The 18,681-nt window shown below is 47.1% G+C and overlaps 1 protein-coding gene across 4 annotated transcripts; it reads left to right on the top strand.

Annotated features, from left to right (window-relative positions):
- Positions 1 to 552: 552 nt before the first annotated feature.
- AP2M1 (adaptor-related protein complex 2, mu 1 subunit) lies at positions 553 to 18,281 on the top strand. 4 transcript variants are annotated; one of them, XM_009578952.1, is made up of 13 exons: positions 553 to 672; positions 4,356 to 4,361; positions 6,121 to 6,386; positions 7,818 to 7,900; positions 11,545 to 11,550; positions 12,092 to 12,227; positions 12,323 to 12,464; positions 13,236 to 13,247; positions 14,950 to 15,069; positions 15,584 to 15,719; positions 16,464 to 16,561; positions 16,708 to 16,819; positions 17,156 to 18,281. In XM_009578952.1, the coding sequence occupies exons 1-13, from the start codon at positions 599 to 601 to the stop codon at positions 17,288 to 17,290; spliced, it is 1,326 nt and encodes a 441-aa protein (XP_009577247.1). In that variant the 5' UTR covers positions 553 to 598; the 3' UTR covers positions 17,291 to 18,281. The 4 variants fall into 4 exon arrangements, with proteins under 4 accessions (XP_009577247.1, XP_009577248.1, XP_009577249.1 ...); XM_009578953.1 differs by lacking the exons at positions 4,356 to 4,361; positions 13,236 to 13,247; XM_009578954.1 differs by lacking the exons at positions 11,545 to 11,550; positions 13,236 to 13,247 and having other exon boundaries at positions 557 to 672.
- Positions 18,282 to 18,681: the final 400 nt, after the last annotated feature.

The raw sequence follows: 18,681 nt of genomic DNA, 5'->3' as shown, positions 1-18,681 counted from the left end.
CAGTCTATACTGTGCATTGGGAACACATACTTTTCCATATAAAATCCCAGCAGATCAAAAACTATAATCTGTAACTGCAGCAATAAGGGTACTTCCCTCCTCTCCAGAGTAAAACACTGTTTCTAATAGTCCTTTATAAGTAAGGAGCTCTGTACTCTCCTCTCCAGGATGTAAGCATGAGGCAGGCAGTCGCTTCCAGCATCTGAGCCACTCCTGAGTCACTAGCTGCCCTACTGGGCCTCAGCCATGTGCTAACCTGGCCAGATGTAACAGCAGATAGATTAAGTAGCCCACACTATCAGACTTTCAGGAATATCTCTGAGCATGCCCTCCACTTGTCCCTCCCTGCAATCTCCTGGAGTACATTACTCCTGTGGCATCAAGATGTGTGCTGTCAGGTCCTCACCACCACAGGTATTGTAAGAATTGTCTTCTGGTTGAGGATGTGTGTGACAAAAGCTGTCTGTGCCCTGGCTAGAGCCAGCAGGTGTCAAAGTCTGTCCCTGCTCTACTGCTTGTTGCCATGCAGCCTACTGATACATGCACTCTCTTGCTTCAGGTCTTAAGCAACATGGGAAGAGAAGACTAAAGTTCCATCATGATCGGAGGCTTATTCATCTATAATCACAAAGGAGAGGTTTTAATCTCTCGAGTCTACCGGGATGACATTGGGTAAGTGCTTCTGTTGCATCGCTGGTCTTTGCGTTTCTGTCTCATTTTGGTGTGGACAACAACCCAGAGCTGCTTTGTTCTGCATTAGCTGTGCATGCATGCAAGACTGCAACTCAACTTGCTGCTCTAGGCTTAGTTCAGGGGAAAAAAAAGTTTGTTAAGCCCTGGTCACCTACAGGAGGTAGTAAAGGGTGGCCTGCAGGCAAACTTGGGATTTTATTTTGGATGGTAAAGATCTGGCTGTTACTCCAAATGCTTCAGCAACATGGACTGCCACTGTGGGAGTCTACCAGCCTCGCTGTAATCGTTAAAACTTTATGGGAGCAGTAATGTGGGAACTGTCTGCCATGTACTATAACCAGGGCTCTGAATTAGTTTCAAACACAGATATCTAGTGTCAAGTACAGGCATGCAGAAGACTGCCTGTGGTCTTGGAAAGTTATGTCTGCAGGCAGTCTTGTAGTAACCACGGCTGTACACTTAAAGCTGGCATTCTGTCCCCCAACTTTGTATGGCAGCCTTGTATGTGAAAAGCTTACATTCATTGGGTAATTAAAGTTGTGGGAAGTACTGAAAGCCTTCAGTAGATTGTAGGTGTCTTGTTGCACTTTACACAAGTGTTATGATGCTCACTTAGGCTGGATCTGTACAATCCTTAGGCTGCTAGTTCCCAGAAGGGACTTACTAAAAATTTGGTGTCTTACAGGCCCTGGATAGTGCTATAAGGAACCCAATATCAAGTGATGATGCTGCTTGGACTGAAAATCTTAAGTGGCTTTCTTGCACAACACTGTCTTCCTAGTAGGTTTTCGTTAGTGTTAGGCATTAAGTAGAAGTTAGTAATTGAAGTTAAGAGTCAAAACATAGCTAATGAAAGCATTGCTGTGGTAAGTGTTAATTGAAAGTCCAATGAGAGAGATCCTTCTGGCCAGTTTAGGAAAAAATAGTTTTACCAGGTCTCTACAATGAGTAGTGGTGGGATGTGCTGTGAAATAACTTGTTGCCATGAATTACAAAAAACTGTCAAGCTAGTCTGCCTTCAGACTGCTCTAGTCTGAAGAGTGTGTCCCTTCTGGTTATGGATTTTCTAGTGGAGGTTAAAAGTTGAGGTAGAACTAGTAGCTAGTCAAGGTTTGCACTGTTTCATTGATGGAGTAGCAGTCAACACAGTGTCTGTAATAAGGCTTCACCTAATGAACTTCAAATCTCTTGGCTGTTCTAAGTCAACTAAGGCAGAGTAAAGTAGCTGTTCTAAGGTTGACTAAGTTGTTCCAGGACTTCCACACAGAGCTGAGCCAAAAAAGCATTGTATTTCTGAAGCAGAAAACTGCTGGCTACAAAGTTTTGCCTCTCCTCTGCTGTACTAACTCATTTCAGTCTTGAATACTGGTTAGCTGAAGCTCTTCAGAGCAATTCATATGTCAGATCTGACTTTGTAAAGTTCCCCTAATGAATAAGTATCACAGTGACTGAGCCAAGCCAGCCTGGATTATAGGTAAATTTTGAGAATATGTTGTGTGGGGTGCTAGGGACACTGTTACTGCAATTTCTGGCAAATTTTTTTTTTTGTGGCTTTCAATCTTAAAGCACTTAAAGATGGGATTGTGCTTGAACTGAAGTTTATTCAAGAATGCCTTTTAATTTGAAGGGCACTCTGGCTGTGGAGATGTAAACTGGGGAGTGAAGTAGTTATTTTTAATGTAGTGATATTCTATAGCTTTTTGTCGTGCCTCATTCCTCTTCTAAAGCAAGCGACTTGTGCTCAGAACGTGGTAAAGTACTTCCTGCTGGCTGGCCAGGCAAAATTAGAAAATGGGATTTCCTGCCTGATCCTATCTTAACTTTTTCATTTGGCAAAAGGTGCCAAAAAGATTCAAGTGTTTTCTCTAGGACTTCAGGCGTCAGTGTTCCCTTGAGTGAAATCCTCCATTCGGTTCCTGTGAAAGTGTCAGTCATGTGACTTAGGTGGAGCTGGTGCTGTCAACCAAGCTTGCTCCCCAAGGTGTTGGATTCCTTTTGAAACAGGCCTTCAAACCTGGTTTGGACCTTTTTAGATGTGTAACCTTATAAAACAAGTTGTCTTAAAATGGCTATATCTCATCTTGTGGTATAATCAAGTAACTGAGAATCTTCAGCTCTATAGCAAGCAAGTGGAGTTGGATATCTGCCATTTCCTATTCTGAACACTAGCATCAATACCAGGTCTACTTAAAAGCTTTTAGTATCCTAACCTTCAGAGGGAGGTAGAGAAAGAAATAGCCATGATACTGTAGCTCGTACTCAACTCTGTAGGAGTTCTGTCTCTAACCAAACAAGCAGGTGATAGATTTCTAGAACACTCCACAGTTTTTAATTCCTAAACGATAGCTGTGAAGTGCTGAGGGCTGAGCCCATCCAGCTTGTTGGGAGGTAGGCTGAATGGGAAATCAGCATAGCTGCTGCCTGTTTCGTGTGGGCTCTGAGTGATTGACCCTTAAGATTCCTTGGTCTTGGCACTTGCCTTTGGCATTCTGAAGCCTCAACCTGTGTGTTGGGAGAGATTAAAGGTTATCTGCAGTTATGAGAACTCCTCTCCTTGCGCAGTTTAAGGGTCTAAATAAGCACATACTAGCTTAAATGTTAATGAGCAAAGTGATGGTCAGTGAAGAAACCCTTCCCTTGACTTTGTTAAAGGCAGAAAACTTGGACTTTGCTTGCAACTTAAAATGGCTGTAGTGCATGTAGTGCATCAGTCCATACAGCAGCTAGCTGCATGCATAAGCAGCCTCTTGAAGGAGGGGAAAAAAAAGGCAAAGCACTATGCATTTAATTCAGGATACCATGGAGGGCTTTGTTGTGATCTTCAAGTGCCTTGTTCTTCAGTGACATAGTCATTGGGAGAACCTACCTGCATTTAAGAATGTAGCTATTTAATAAAAATAAGCTACTTGAAACTAAGCAGCTTACATGACAAACTGCATGCTCTTTAAGCATAATAGGCATTTGGTTTCTGAGCTTCTAATACATCGCTTCAGCTTCATGGCTCTTGATACTTAAGGAAAAAGTGCAAGCTGGATAGAGCAGTGTCTGAGTCTGCAGGATGTGCCATATCTCTCCAGATGTGCTCCAGCTCTATCAAACTTGCTGTATTTCCTGTTGGCTGGACCAAGCCAGAAAGCAACCCAAACAGCTTCAAATGAGAGTACTGTCATAGAAATGCCCTCTCAGACTTGCAGCCCTGTTCTAAGGCAGACTGGGAGGAAGATAACTGATACATTACGGCCCCCAGGCGATGCCTCAGATTGAAGGTTTGGGGTTTTTCCCCTCCAAGGCCTGCTACATGTATTAGCAGAGCAGACTGGGTATCACTGATGTGATACAGATGCAGCTCATCTGGACTAAATGCCCAGTTAGCCCTAAAATTCAGCCAAACGCAAGTCTGTCCATGGTGGCAGCCTGACCACAGCATGTCAGCGTTGTGCCTTGCGAGGGCTTCATTGCTGCCACAGCTTGTTACTGTCCATCCAATACCACCTTGGCCTTTTGTGCCCAGGAGCGGGGGGGGGGTGCTGTTTGGTCTCTCCTTATCTCTTTGGATTCATTGTGCCTTGTGTGTGTGTTTCTAACCCTTTCTCTTGTTGCTGTCACTCCTCCTTTCTCCGCTGGCGCCATTTCTGTCCATCCCATCTCATTGGCTGCTGTAGCAATAGGTAAGAGACGCGTGGTAGGCTATGACTGGCACTGCACAGTGGGCAATTGGTGTGCTGGAAAAGCTTCATTGATGTGAGGCTTCTCGTCTAGTGTGCACCAGTCTGATTGCTGGTTCTGGTACTAGTTCTAGCGCATTAGAGCTTGAGGCTGGGAGGGCTAATGCTCCAGAACAAGCTGAACTTTCCTTGCAAGGCTTACTGGAGGGGAGGAGTGGGGCTTTTAGATACTGTTACTTTATAGTAGAATAAATTACTTTCTTATGGGAAAACTAAGGTAGAAATGAAATACTAATTTAACTCAAACTTGCAAACCTTCTGGGGCAGTAAAACCTGAGAAGTATTTGAAGGGCAAAATTTTGTTTATGGGGGAGCATGTTTACTGATGAAGCTTCTGCATATGTACCCAGACCTTCAAGGAGCGAACACCTGCTGTGGTAGCATATGTTCCTTTGAATATCCTTTGTTTTCAAATTTGGAAGTTTCTGCTGGATTGTTGAAACCCTCAATGCTTCCGAGCATTTGTATGCCTGTATCCTTGCTTGCGAGGATATTATTACTGTCTGCTCTCAAACTTGATGCTGTGGTCAGAAGACCCACTGTTCTACAGTCTCTAAGAGCATGAGTAATAAAGCACAAATAGATGAGTCTTGGCTTGGTGTGTAGACTATTGCTTTAAGTCTTGGTCTTGTCATATAAAGCACTCAGGCTTCCTTCCTTTGTTCTTAGAATTGGTGGACTTTAACTTAATTTGGGGAGTTTATCCTGACTTGTAGCTATGGGAATAAGGAAACTCTAGTGTGGAAGAGCTGGCATCCAGAATGCCACTTGGACATCCCTGTTTACCCAGGAGGGATTTGTTCCCTGTCATTAGTGTGTAGACAGTTTGGATTAAAGATAGCAGCAGCTAGGGGAAGCTTGCACAGCACCTTTTTGGTACTGTGCAGAACATCTTTACCGTAAATGGTACTGGACCATCCAGTGCACGTAATGCAGTGCTGCTAGCACGTTGCACTGTGGGGACCCTAAGTCCACGTGCAGGAGACCTGTTCTGAAGCCTAGCAGGCTTGAGAGGGCATGTGTAACTGGAAAGCCAAAAACGTTCATAATCCTGCTTGCTGCTTTGAGCCTGTCCTCCATGGTGCCTGGGGTATGGAGGTGAGGTGGATCTGAGAACTAAAGCTCCATTTTGTGGCATACCTGGGCACTGACTTTGTCAGGTGACCTGGGTAGGTTTTGCTGTTTTTTCCTCAGTGTTTGTCTGGGAGGAGCTGCCATCAACAAATATCTTGGGAGACTACAGCTTGCTTTGGGGCAGGAGTATGAAGGCCTGGGAATGCAGAGTAGACAGTAACTAGATGTTTGGCCAAAACTAGGCTCTTTGAGCCATAAGCTGCTACTGTGTTTGTTCCCAGCTATGGCAATCAATCGGGAGTGCTAGCAAAATTAATTGAAGGGAAGGTTCCTTTGCCATCTGACTCTAGATGGAGGTTAGCTTCTCCTTCTGACTACAGTTGCACTGTAGTCCAGAGCTCCTTAGAGACCAGTAGCCCTCTCTCTCACCTTTAGTTTGTGCAGAATTTAAAGTCTAACTCTGCTCAGAGCCTTCACTTGTCCCTCTTAGAGACATCCCCAGGCACCCTTTCTAAGTGAGCTTGGTGTATGTAGTTCAGTGTTTGACTGTAATCGCATAAGCAGAACTGTGCAGCCAGCTCGTTTTCACATATGCTATGCTAATTTATCTTTGGTGATGATCTCGTAGGCGGAATGCCGTCGACGCCTTCCGCGTCAATGTCATCCACGCACGGCAGCAGGTACGCTCGCCTGTCACCAACATCGCCCGCACAAGTTTCTTCCATGTCAAACGTTCCAACATCTGGCTGGCTGCTGTCACCAAGCAGAATGTCAACGCTGCCATGGTATTCGAGTTCCTTTACAAGATGTGTGACGTGATGACTGCCTACTTCGGGAAGATCAGTGAAGAGAACATAAAGAACAACTTTGTGCTGATCTATGAGCTACTGGATGGTGAGATGTTTCCCTTATCTGTTACGTGATATTGCACTTGGTCATTCTAAAACCCTTAGCTTAGTTTGATGTAGTAATAATCCTTGAAGTATTTTTAACATGTGTGACTGAGTTCAAAATTACTTGTTCTGCTTTCTAATGTCACCTGTACTGTAAGCGTAGGTAACATCTCAAGCCCATAGCCTTGTGTCGATTGTGGCTCGCTTCGCTGAAGTGTTGGGAGCTGTGCACTTGTATAAATGAGGCAGCTGGTACCAGACCCCAGCTTCTGAGTGGATCCTGTGTAGATGTAGGACTATCATTATACTGAGGTATATATAGAGGGCTATCATTAGCACCCCTAAGGCCAGCCATCCCAGCTAGTGCCCAGGTGGCTCGAACTGTACGGTGGCAGTCACCCCAGGCTGCAGCTGGTTCCCACTTTTGGGTTGCCTCTTTCGGGCAGTTCTGAGACAGAAGGAAATCCGTAAAACCCAACCTGCTCTGTCCCAGCCCTACCTCCCCTAGTGATACAGCTCCAAATTTCACCATAAAATAATAATACAGTGTCCCTTCAGCTGCTCGTGATATCAGTCTGCCTGTGGAGATTGCCCTTGAGCTGTCCCTGTCTCGCATAACATGAGCACTTTGTATTAGTTATGCTTCAGTTTGTTTTTCCAGACAAGGCATCACATGTGTGTGTCCTCAGATTCCTAGCCAAGGGTCACAGGTTCCCTGTTCCCTCTGGGCAGATCAAGAGACTGCTGTTTCTCTGCTTTGGTCAGTCACCACTGTCTCCTAGTAGGCACAGTGAGATCAAAACCTGCCAGTGTAGTGTTACTCAGCATTCATGTTAGTGGTCTTCTCTCCCCTCTAGATCTCTTGTGGGTTGTTCCCTTCTTCTTTGAGGGGAGTGGGTGTTAAGTATGGCTAGCTGTCTGTAGTTAACATCTGTTTCTCTCCCACACGGATCATCCTGCAGTGCTACTACTCTGCTGTTATTTTTTTAGGTTTTGATTTTTATTACATCTTCATATGAAAATCAAAACCTAAAGAAAATGCTGCAAAGATAGGTTGTTCTGCTGTTGAATAAATCCTCTTTATTGTCCCTTGGATGTTTTTTGGAAAAACTCAGTGTGCCCTGTGCACATGGCTAGTCTACTTGATATTTAGTCCCGAAGTGCAGCTGTATTTAAAAACTAGCAAATTCATCAAGCTGTCAAGTTGGACAGCTTTCCATCACCCCTCCTCTCCAAAATACTGCACAGGGAAGCCAATTTAGCAAGGCTGTTTCTTTTCCCTTGGTAGGGAATGCTCCAGCAACTTATCCAGAAACTTAATTTGTAAGCAGTGTCTGTGTACTAACTGGCTCTCTCCTTATAGGAGTGGTTAGCATGGTTGGCATGTTTATACCTTGCAGCTCTGAACTAACCTTGTTTTACCCTTCTGTAGAAATCCTGGACTTTGGCTATCCTCAGAACTCTGAAACAGGGGCCCTGAAGACCTTCATCACTCAGCAAGGCATCAAGAGTCAGGTAACCAGAGGAATTTGGGGTACAGCACTGCTCTGCTGATAAATTTTCTGTAAGCCTGTTCGAGAAAGCAACTAATCATTTGACCTGTGCTGAGTGGAGGTGCCTGAGTAGATTGAGAACGCCCTGGTAGGGATGTAGCTCAGTGGCATCTCGTTCTAGGTGTCTCTGCGCTTCTGTGACCTCATGTTCCCTGGCGCATGGTAAAATGCGGGAGGAAGGGCCCTAAGCTAGGATAATGCCAGTCCCTTGTATGTAAACATTGCTGGCTTCAGGCTCTGCTCTGTGTCAATTTCTAACAGAGGGTAAACAAATCTGCCTGCTGAATGAGAAACAGCTCTTCTGTGTGTGATTCTCACTGAGCAGGTCTGTTCTCCACCGGCCTTTAGTGCTTTGAGCTGACTGGATTTCATGCCTGTCTTGTAATGAAGTATTCTTCAGCCTTGTGGATCTTGCTGTTAGGAAGCTGATGTTATTCTGTCGCTACCTGTAACATCTTTGCAGACCAGCGTCAGTACAGTCTGAGTTTTCTCATGTTAGAGATAAGAATCTCTACTGTCCATTTGGCACAGTATTAACCCTTGAAACAAAGTTTACATGGAGGTAGAAGATAAAGGACACCTGGGGAAAAAGACACTTAAGTTGAACTGTTCTTGGGGATGTGTTTTAAACTAGCTCTAATCCTACTCCAGGCTACAGGCCTCAAAACTAGGCTTCCCATCTTGGACAGCTCATGCTCAACCTCTGAAACCAAAGGACTGTTATAGTCACTGTTTCTCATGTCCCCAAGGAATATTGCTCACCTTGACCATCTGACACAGCTATGCAGCTCATAATGAGGACTTAGCCTAAAACTCAGTCCTCTCCCCTGTGTAGCAGGTGAGTCAGGAGAAAAGCTGGGAGTCAGTTTGTACTGAGTCTGTTTCCAGCAGAGATGTGGGTGAAACTTCAGCCCCAAGGTACAAACAGAAGCGAAGTGCTAAACAAGAGCCTGCCTGGTGACTTCTTGTTAAGGATAAGCAGAGCTTAAAGTCTCTGGAGGCTCTGTTTCAACTCCATTCATCAGCACTGACTTCCTAAGAACTCCTTTTTAAACTTTTAACAAGACTAGCTGCATCTCTCAAGAAGGAGGTGAGAGAGAAGCTGCCCCTGAGCAATGTATTTCCTGCTAGAACAGCAAACAGTTTTTTGCAAGAGGGCATAAATATATTGGTGGCCAGATGTGAGTGCATCCGGTCTCAGTCCCCCATCCCAAGCCCTAGTGTAAATCGCTCTGGCCTTCTGCAGCCTGACATTTTGGGCAGTCAGCACTCAAGATAGCTGAGTCAGCTCCCGTTCCTAGGAAAACTCAAAACTAACCACCACCCTCACTTCCTTCCCTAGCTCTTTTTTTTTTTTCTGCTTTTGTCTGTTTTAACAAACTCTTACGCTGTTTGTGTGCAAACCACTGTCACAGCATCTTGCTTCATTCAACATTAAGTTTAGTCCTTCCCTTACAAAGAGGAGTTTGGACTTCAGCTTTACATAAGTAGGCAGTTATTCTGCTCTGTGTCGGAAGTTTGTGCAGCCCAGTTCAAAAAGCAGAAATAATCCTTTCCAGGCATAGTGTGGCAGAGGCAACAATTGAGACAGTACTTGCCATATTTCCTTGTCTGCTCTCTACTCTGGTACAGCTAGCCTCCTCCTTCACTTACAGCCAGTACATTGGGCCAAAATCTGGGACTGGGTGGTCTGTCATCTGTGTGCCCTTATCCCTGCTTAGTTCGTGATGGTGCTTTCCTTGCTGAATTTAAGGAGCAAAATCCACAGTTACGGGAGACTTTCCAAATTCAACTTTTTGACTTTGCTCTCGATGAAAGATTTGAGGTGTACTGAGCTACTGCCCTCTGAATGTCCCCCCTGTATGGCTACAATGGTCTTTCCAGGGCTGGTGATCTTGGAATACACGATCTGCTTTATTTTTTTTGAAAGTAGGTCCAATATTGCTGCATTGCTTGCCAAGGGAAGTACCCCTGTGCTCTGGGAATGGGATGGTGTAGCACACAAATTTTAAAAGGTGCTTGTGTGCAACATGGTTTCACTTCTAGTCCCTACCCATGAAGTAGCCCACTACTCAAATAGTAGGACTGCAGGCCATGCTGATGTCCTGTATCAGAACTGATGCAGGCATTGGCTCAGATATCTTCCTCCAGCAGAGGCTAAACCTGCTCTTACACCTCGAGGTGGAGCTGTGCTCCATGTGCTCAGTTCTCACTCTTCAGATCCTGTCTGCATCTGTCCAGACTTCATTAACTAGCTGAATGTTGTCATTTTCTTCCCCTCCAAAGTGCTTCTGGGAGTGTGAGTTGGTCAACTCTTAGTTACGGTGTTATCTCAAACCTTAGACATACTGTAGTGCTAAAATGCTAGTAGTACTTTTCAAAAGTGAGGAGAGGGCTGCCACCAGCTGCGAGAGCCCAGGAAACCTGCTGGTAGCTGTGCCTTTACCCTAGTCAACATGCTGGCAGCTGAGTACAACAAGTTGGATATTCTTGTTCCATTTTGGCTGACTTATTTATCCAGCTCAGGGAAGCTCCCAGTCCTGAGAAGTTTCAGACCCAGGTGCCTTCAGTCCCTCCCTTAGGGGACACTCCTGCTGCTGGGTGATCTCAGCTTCAGTGCTCCCCAGGCATCTGCTTCCAGATCCATCCAGTCACTTTCTGTAGTGACCAGCAGAGGTTCATGGCACAACTCCTGTTGCAGGGGATGGGAATGTCAGCACATGATCAGTGTCCCTTTGGAAGCCAGAGAACTGGGTATTATATCTACATGTGCGCCTCATTCCTCTTAAGCCTGAACAAAGCATTGAACGAGGCAGATAAGAAGGCTTTTTTTGTGGGACAGAAAAGGGAGGTACTTTGTACTGCATTGAGCACTTACCTAGGAAGTTCCCAGGGGCGTGTAAAACTCTCTGCCTCTTAGACGTTACAATAATGGCTCTGCTTGCTCAAGGAATGACCATGTCTGTGGCAAGAGCATGTGTGAAACCAAGCCACTGCTGGTTTAAAGCTGAGATCGTGTACTGCCACCCTGTGGGCCCAATGCAGGCTGCTGGGGCAGGACCCACTTCCGCGTTCTGCAGTTCTGGTGGAAGAGGCAGAGTTAACAAGGATATAACTTTATATAGGACCCAGACTTAAGATGCCTGCAGTCCTGGGTGCCTCGTACTTCTCACAGTCTGGGCATCTCTGCCATGGTAAACATCCAGGGCTTGTTTTAGGAACAGCAGCATGAGGAGTCTGCTCTGCGAAGGAACATTACTGGGAGTGGTATTTGGCCTGTCTGTCACTCCCTCTGCTCTACCTTGTATTTGCTTGGTGTGTAATGGGCCAAGTCTGAAAAGCCATTTCATTGCTAGGAATGCTGGGTTTCCTGAGGGGAGTAAAGGTCAAAGACCCCCATCTTTTTATGCTGATTAGCTACCTAATTAATGATGAGCTGGCCTGCTTTGTTCCTGTCCTGAGGTAACCTTAAGCCTAACCTGCCTCTTTCTCCCTTCCTCCCTCTTCTTGCTATTGACCTGCTTGCCTGTTAACCCTGTGTGCACCACACTTGCTGCTATACATCTACTTCTTGACTTTCTGCGTGTGACTGGACCGTGCCTGTAGCATCAGGTAGGAAACCTCCCTGTGCCTCTCAACACAATTCTTAGTGCTCTTAGGAGGCTTAGAGCCTGGATGCGGTTAGATGCATGTTAGGTTAGTGTTGGTGTGTAACTCTAATGACTGCAGTCATTAAGAAGCAGTTCTTGGGGACCAGCTGTCTCATGGCCCTAGGGTTTCATGTTGGATAAGGGTGTGAACTGGCCTGTCAGCTGCTTCTCTGCTGAACATGGATTGATGTGACAGTCTGAGACATGATTTGAATGTTATCGGTGGGGCCCATGCCTCCCTGCACCTAGATGTAGCCTGAAGGACTAGCTAACAAAATGGAAGAACCTTTCCTGCTGTTGTTATGACCAATTTTTAGTTAAGCATAGGGTTTGCTGTATTGAGGGGAGAATGACCAAATCACGGGGTGTATGACAGCACCCATACCTAAGTGTCAAAAGCAATCGTGTGTATTAAATGGCAAGTGCTTGCTCTTAGGTTTAGAGGAATCTTTCTTAGTCTTTGAGTTTATCTAGAGGTCTAAGATGTCGCTTCTTCCCTTCAGACTAAGGAAGAGCAGTCCCAGATCACCAGTCAGGTGACTGGACAGATTGGATGGAGACGTGAAGGGATCAAATATCGTCGCAACGAACTCTTTCTTGATGTGCTGGAGAGCGTGAATCTCTTGATGTCCCCCCAGGGTAAGTAGGAGGTGTAGAGCTGACATCCTTCTCCCTTCAAGTTTGTGAGTGGGGATTTGTGTAAGTGTTCTGATCTGCGCTTTTCTCTACATCAGGTCAGGTTTTGAGTGCCCATGTCTCTGGCAGAGTGGTGATGAAGAGTTATCTGAGTGGAATGCCAGAATGCAAGTTTGGCATGAATGACAAGATTGTAATTGAAAAACAGGGCAAAGGGACTGCGGATGAAACGGGGAAAAGGTAAGAGGCATTGGGGTAAAAGCCACTTGCCACCAGGGACTTTTACAAAAGGGCAGCACTTAGTAGCTTTTCTGATCTGACAAAGCTCACCTCTTCTTCCCTTCAGCTATTACTGCTAATTTTTCCCTGGGTAGGTCAGTTGCCATGACCTGAAGGCCTCAATACAGAAGGCTTCTCTGCAGCAGGGCTAATGTGAGCAGGTGGAATGTCATCTTTGGTGTTTGACTTCACAGCTATACATGGGCAAGTGCCAGGAGCTCTTCAAGTATTAAGATTCAAACATAGTGTTAAGTGTGGAGTTCTTGCACCTGGAAACACTTCCCCAAGATGAATTCTCGCAGAGCTTGTGTCTCTAGCAGTTCTAGTCAGTGCAGAGACTCTTATTCATGGGATGCAGTAGCAGTGCTCCCAAGGAACAGTGAAGGAACCCCTCTGACCATAGCCTGCTCTACCCAGACTGTTCCTGCAAACTAGAACAGCTGACAGACTAATGCTGGGTAAGCCCCTCCTGCTGACATACAGGTGGTCAGTGGCCATATGGATTCGAGGCTCATCCCTTCCAGGAGTGCAGCTACTTTCCTTCCCAGCTGCACCTCAGTCAGTACCCACATTGAAGCTGAAAACAGGTCTTACGCCTTTTCCAGCCTTCCTGCTTGGGGTGAAGAGATGAAAGCAAAGGGGCTGCCACTTTTCTCTCTCTAACCATTTGTGACTCAACTGTGTTTCTCTTGGTTGTGTTGTTTTTGTTTTTTTTTTTTTGCTGACCCCCAGTGAATTGGGAAGGTAGATAATCTGCTTTAGCTGTGTGTGCACTCTGCTCTCCCCTTGTCTCTTGCTTTGTGTGACTTGTGCATGTAACTCAGATCTCAGACACTTTCCATGATGGTTCCTCTAAATGGAGCTGAGCTGCTATTTGCCTTTTCTCTCAGAACCAAGCCAAGAGCTATCTCTTCACTGTCACCTTTAAGCCATCTTTCCTGTACCTGAATCTAGCTAGTAAAATGGATGAGCCTCAGGTGGCTGCCCAGTGGGGATATACTCTAGTGAAAATGTCATCTGTGTAGGCCTCAAGGGTCAGTAATGCTGTCCCAAAACCTCTGTGCCTTGAGTGCCTTTTCCTGTAAACGTGCTATTTTCTTGAGTTACAGAAGCAAGATGGACAGGGACTCTTGCTGGGTGGTTCTCTGGCGGGCAAGAGCTTGGCAATGTCACTGTCCAGAAGCATTTAGTTATGAGGTTACCAAAAGGGACAGCTGCTGCCATTGCCTTTTGGTATCTAGCATGTGGCAACATCAAATCCTGAGTAATGTAGCCTGAAACCTGGAGCAGCGCTACGCAGCAGGGCTTTACCAGCAGTGTTCCAAAGGAACAGGATCTAGTCAGCTAATGTTGGCTGTCTTCAGGGTAACAGATTAGGAAAGACTAACTCCCACTTACGAAGCCCAAACTACACTACTGGGTTGTGTAACTAAATAGCCAGTCAGCCTGGGGTCAGTCTGCTTCCCATTTGTGCAGTAGTGGTGATTCCTAGGACAGTTGAACCTACACTGTCTCAGCACACCTGCATTGTTGTCCTGTTGCTCCCAGCAGTTGAGGCAGCTTAGATATCACAGTGCTACATTGCTGCCTCCTCTGTTGCTACTGCCTTCTCATTTTCTGGTCCCTCTCTAGCTGAAAGTTCTTGGCTGACCTCAGGACCTGTAGCAAGGAAGGTATTCTCAGCACAAGCTGAGTGCAGTAGCAGTGCTCCCAAGGAACAGTGAAGGAACCCCTCTTGACCATAGCCTGCTCTACCCAGACTGTTCCCACAAACTAGAACAGCTGACAGACTAATGCTGGGTAAGCCAGCACAAGTTCAGTGCTGGCAGGTTAGGCTAGTGCATCTAGATGAGCAGATAGTAGCTGTGTAGATTTTTAGAAGTGAGAGAGATAAACTTTTATGGCATAATATTGTGGTCTTTGGCAAATTGGTTCAGAATCGAATCACCTGCTAGCAGTATGGAAATCAACAGCTGTGAAGAGATTTATGAACAGGAAGACCCCAAACCTGGCATCTCCTGGCTGTGTGGCAGTGGGATAGCTTTGTGGACAGGAAAGTGTTTTCTCTCCTTTGAACTGTGCTGCAAGAAGACTTGGGCTAGCAGAGTTGCCTTTGCAGTACTGAAGTGTTGCTTGCAGGCAGACCCAAGTGTTGTGTTGCTGGCTATGACAGAAGGGTGCTCCTCTAATCTCTCTCCTCTTTGGGGAGAGGAGGGAGAGAATTCTTTCAAACACGCTTCCTGAACTATGATTTTCGTGGTGGTGAAACAAGGAAAGTCTGAGCCAAGAGGCTGCTGTTCCCTAAATCTCTCCCTGCCTCCCCATTTCCTGGACACCTGCGATGGCAACGTGCTCTGTAGAGTAGTTTCTGCCTGCACAGACTTTGACTGCACCAAGATACCAGGGCTGCAGCTTGCACTTGTTTAACTGTGTCTTGTGGTTTTAGCGGCAAACAGTCAATCGCCATCGACGACTGCACTTTCCACCAGTGCGTGAGGCTCAGCAAGTTTGATTCTGAGAGGAGCATCAGTTTCATTCCACCAGATGGAGAGTTTGAGCTCATGAGGTACGGTGGTGGGGGATGAACAGGCTGGTGTTGACATCTGCTTGCTGCTATAGTGGTGTTGCTCTCAGGCAGACTTGTAGACCTGGAGCATGTAACAAATGTGCATTTGCCTTCTTTTTTTTCAGAGTAGAATCTGTAGGGTGTCCCACAAATCCTTCTGTTACAAATGTGGTAGAAGCCCAGCTGCGTGGTTTTCTTTGCCACAACCGTAGTGTTGGATGTGGGTTTCCTTACCTTTTAGCTTGCTGTATCTGGTTTTTTTAGTGCTTAAAACTGGTGTCCTCGAACAAGGTCATTGGCAGGAACCAGATACAAAACTTGGGACTCAATAAACCATGACTGCCCTAGGGCAGCACAGATCTTACTGCTGCTTCCTTCTGGGATGGCTCCATTTCTGGCTGATGTTTCTAAGCTGTTGCCTGTATGCAGAGGCTGTCTCTTCAGGAAAGTGGTACAATTTGGGACCCTAAGGGAGTTAACTCCTCAGAGTTCACTGTTGCTTCCATCCCTGCAGGTACCGAACCACTAAGGACATCATCCTTCCCTTCCGTGTGATTCCCCTGGTGCGGGAGGTGGGTCGGACCAAGCTGGAAGTGAAGGTGGTGATCAAATCAAATTTCAAACCTTCCTTGCTGGCCCAGAAGATAGAGGTAAGAGAATAAAAACCTATGGTCTTTTGTGCCTGGGAATTGTGCCTCTGCTTTATGTCGCCTGCTGTGGAGTCCTCACAGATGAGTCCTCAAACTTGTACAGGACTAAAGAGTGAACTGAATGCCCCACAGATGTGTGGTGCTGCTGTCCTGTGGAAGGGAACTGTTATAGAGTAGGGAGGTGGAAGTTGTTTTCAGTTGCACAGCCACCTTGGCAGAGGCCTCATTCCCTGCAGCAACTGTTCACTTAATGTCTTGGCCACTGTGAAAAGTTCATGTTCTTCTGTCTGCATGACCTGATGGTATGTCAGACAGGCAGCAGGCTGTGAGCTGTGTAAGACAGGCTAAGGGTGGCTTTGCAGCTTAGTCCCCTTCTGGGAAAGGCTTGCTGCTGCAAAGCCAAGCTGTCAGAGCCTGGTGCAACTAGACGTCCCTGGCCAGCCTGGCATCTTTCCTGAGCTCATCTGCCCAACACTAGCCAGGTTTCCTGCAGCCTGAACTGGAGAGCTCTGTCCTGTTCCTCACTGACTGTTGTGGATTCTGAAAATGTGTGTGAACCTTTATTCAAAGCAAGAAACCAGAGAGCTAGCCTGGGGTGCTTTGTGGTAGCTGATGTTCTCTGGGCCGTGAGATGGGAGAGGGAAGGCCAAGGGGTCCAGGACAGGAGGCAGTCTTCCCCTGAGACCGCACAGAGTGCCCAGGCTGCAGTCTCCTTGCCCCAGCTCACCAGACTCTGCCTTCTAGGTCCGGATCCCAACGCCCCTCAATACCAGTGGAGTGCAAGTCATCTGTATGAAAGGGAAGGCAAAGTACAAGGCCAGCGAGAATGCCATTGTCTGGAAGTAAGAGAGCGTGTTGTGTCTGGGGTGCTACAGGGGCAGGGTTTGGGGAGGCAGAGTCTGTTTAGTGTTCCTGTCTGCCCTGAGCACATGTAGTGAAGGGGAGAATAAACTCAGGCACCTCCTCACTTCTGGGCTTTCTCTGGTAGGATAAAACGTATGGCTGGAATGAAGGAATCCCAGATCAGTGCAGAGATTGAACTGCTGCCCACCAATGACAAGAAGAAGTGGGCTCGGCCCCCAATCTCCATGAACTTTGAGGTGAGTCCCTGTCTGCCTCCCAGGGTGCAGCTAACCTTAGAGAAGCTTTGTCAGTCCAGTCCCTTCTGCCCTCGTGGGAATTAGAGAGGTTTGAGTGCTCACTATCCCAAGCTGCTGTGTGACTTTGTAACACGAGGCCAGCCAGGTGGCAGAGCTAATGGAAGAAAACTGCCCTTAAAGCCATTGTAGTCTGTCACTGCATGCAGGGAGTAGGGAAGGGAATAGTGGCTCTTGGTGTCCATTTCTAAATGCGTGCAGGTCCTCTGGCTTTTGTGTATGGAGAGCATCTTACCCCTCTGTTCCAATACTCTCCGTTGCTTTTCCCTTTCTCAATAGGTCCCGTTTGCCCCCTCTGGGCTGAAGGTGCGCTACCTGAAAGTCTTTGAGCCAAAGCTGAACTACAGTGACCATGATGTGATAAAATGGGTGAGGTACATTGGCAGGAGTGGGATCTATGAGACCAGATGCTAGCCGCAGCAGGCTGGCGGGCTCCCTCTTCTCCAAGCCATCCTCCGCCTCTCCTCAGTCTTCAAGTACATTCAGAGAAAACATCGGCCTGGCCCCTCTACGCAGATTGAAAGCCCCTGTGGCTCACCTTGGGAGCGGACTTGCCTGCCTGTGCTCGGTTACCACCCATGCTGCAGATGAAGTTCAGAACCCAGTCGCATGCAGGGGTGCAGTCAGCCTCCTGCTCCCCGTCCCAGGGTGGGGAAGGGCTAGTCTAACTCCCATTCTCTTGTGATCTTTCTAGGGAATGTCCACCATTAAACTCCTCTTCTGTTTGCATCATATATACTATTTGCATCATATCCTAGTATTTTTGAAGTTCTTGTGCATATGTACTCGTAGAATAGACCTAAACATAGACTGGACAAATCTGAGTTGAAGTTACCCTGGCTTCTGTACTAGCTATTGCTGTTGTGGTAGATGTCGCTGGCCAGTCTGAGATGCCTGGGGTGGTGAGTTTGTCAGGCCTCCACCCGGGGAGATGGTGGGCTCATCGGATCTCACCACCACCTTATATTTCTTGCGAAGTCGTCAGTATAGAGTCCTGCCGTGAGAAGGTTTGTGACCAAAAAGGATGAGGGTTTAGACTCTTGCTGGTGTGTATGTGGGTGGCACAGCATTTCAGGTCCTTAGAGCACTTACCCCCACCCGCTGCTGGCTTGAGCCAGTCTATCCTTTCCAAACAGATTGGAAACGTGGCCCCTCTGCCCCAGGGAGTGTGGGTCAGCTGAGCTCTGTCAGGATGTAAACAGGGTCTGTCCTCGGGGAGTCTAAAATGCAGTTGGCAGTAAGAGCCCCCTGCCCCAGCCTGCCCTCTCCACACTTCTACCAAATGCTTCTGGGCCATAGGAATGCTGCTGCTACCCACAATCCTGCTTCTGGTAGTGTGGTCTCCATTTTGTACACTTTGTGATTTGTCCAGCTCTGAATCTAATAAAGTATGTAGAACGGAGAAGGCTGCCTGCGCTGCTCTTTGGGACTTGTGGTGCAAGAGCCTGGGCTGTGCTCTGGGCCTGTGCCAGAGTGTCTTGGGGCTTGCTTTTGTTGCTTCCCCAGCCCTGGGGTTAGTAGGTGGAAAAAACAAGCAGCGCCAGAGCTCAGTTCCAGCTGCTGCTGCCGCAGCTCCCTGGGGAAGGGAGGGTGCTCTTGGCTCACCAAAACCTGCGCCAGGGCTGCCCTGACCCTTGCTGCCCTCTTGGAAAGGCATATCCAGCCCCCTGAAGGCCTGGCTTCTCTGCCCAAGCCTGGCTTAAGTGGACCTCAGGGGCTTTTCCTTGTGAGCAGCTGAAAAAAAGGAGTTTTCCCTTTGGACTTGGCTTTTGGTGTGCCTGAGCATGGACATGGCCCCAGCCACA

Source organism: Fulmarus glacialis, unplaced genomic scaffold, assembly GCF_000690835.1.
Source record: "Fulmarus glacialis isolate BGI_N327 unplaced genomic scaffold, ASM69083v1 scaffold32675, whole genome shotgun sequence".
Lineage (NCBI taxonomy): Eukaryota > Metazoa > Chordata > Aves > Procellariiformes > Procellariidae > Fulmarus > Fulmarus glacialis.
The sequence above is the reverse complement of the archived record's forward strand: the minus strand, read 5'-3'. Positions and strand labels throughout refer to the sequence as shown.

Bases quoted from the DNA above. Each gene is read 5' to 3' on its own strand.
- AP2M1 (XM_009578952.1), top strand. From the start codon at position 599: ATGATCGGAGGCTTATTCATCTATAATCACAAAGGAGAGGTTTTAATC. The intron at 15,070-15,583 runs GTACGGTGGTGG...CCATCCCTGCAG, and splicing joins GGAGAGTTTGAGCTCATGAG to GTACCGAACCACTAAGGACA. The intron at 16,562-16,707 runs GTAAGAGAGCGT...TTTCTCTGGTAG, and splicing joins GAGAATGCCATTGTCTGGAA to GATAAAACGTATGGCTGGAA.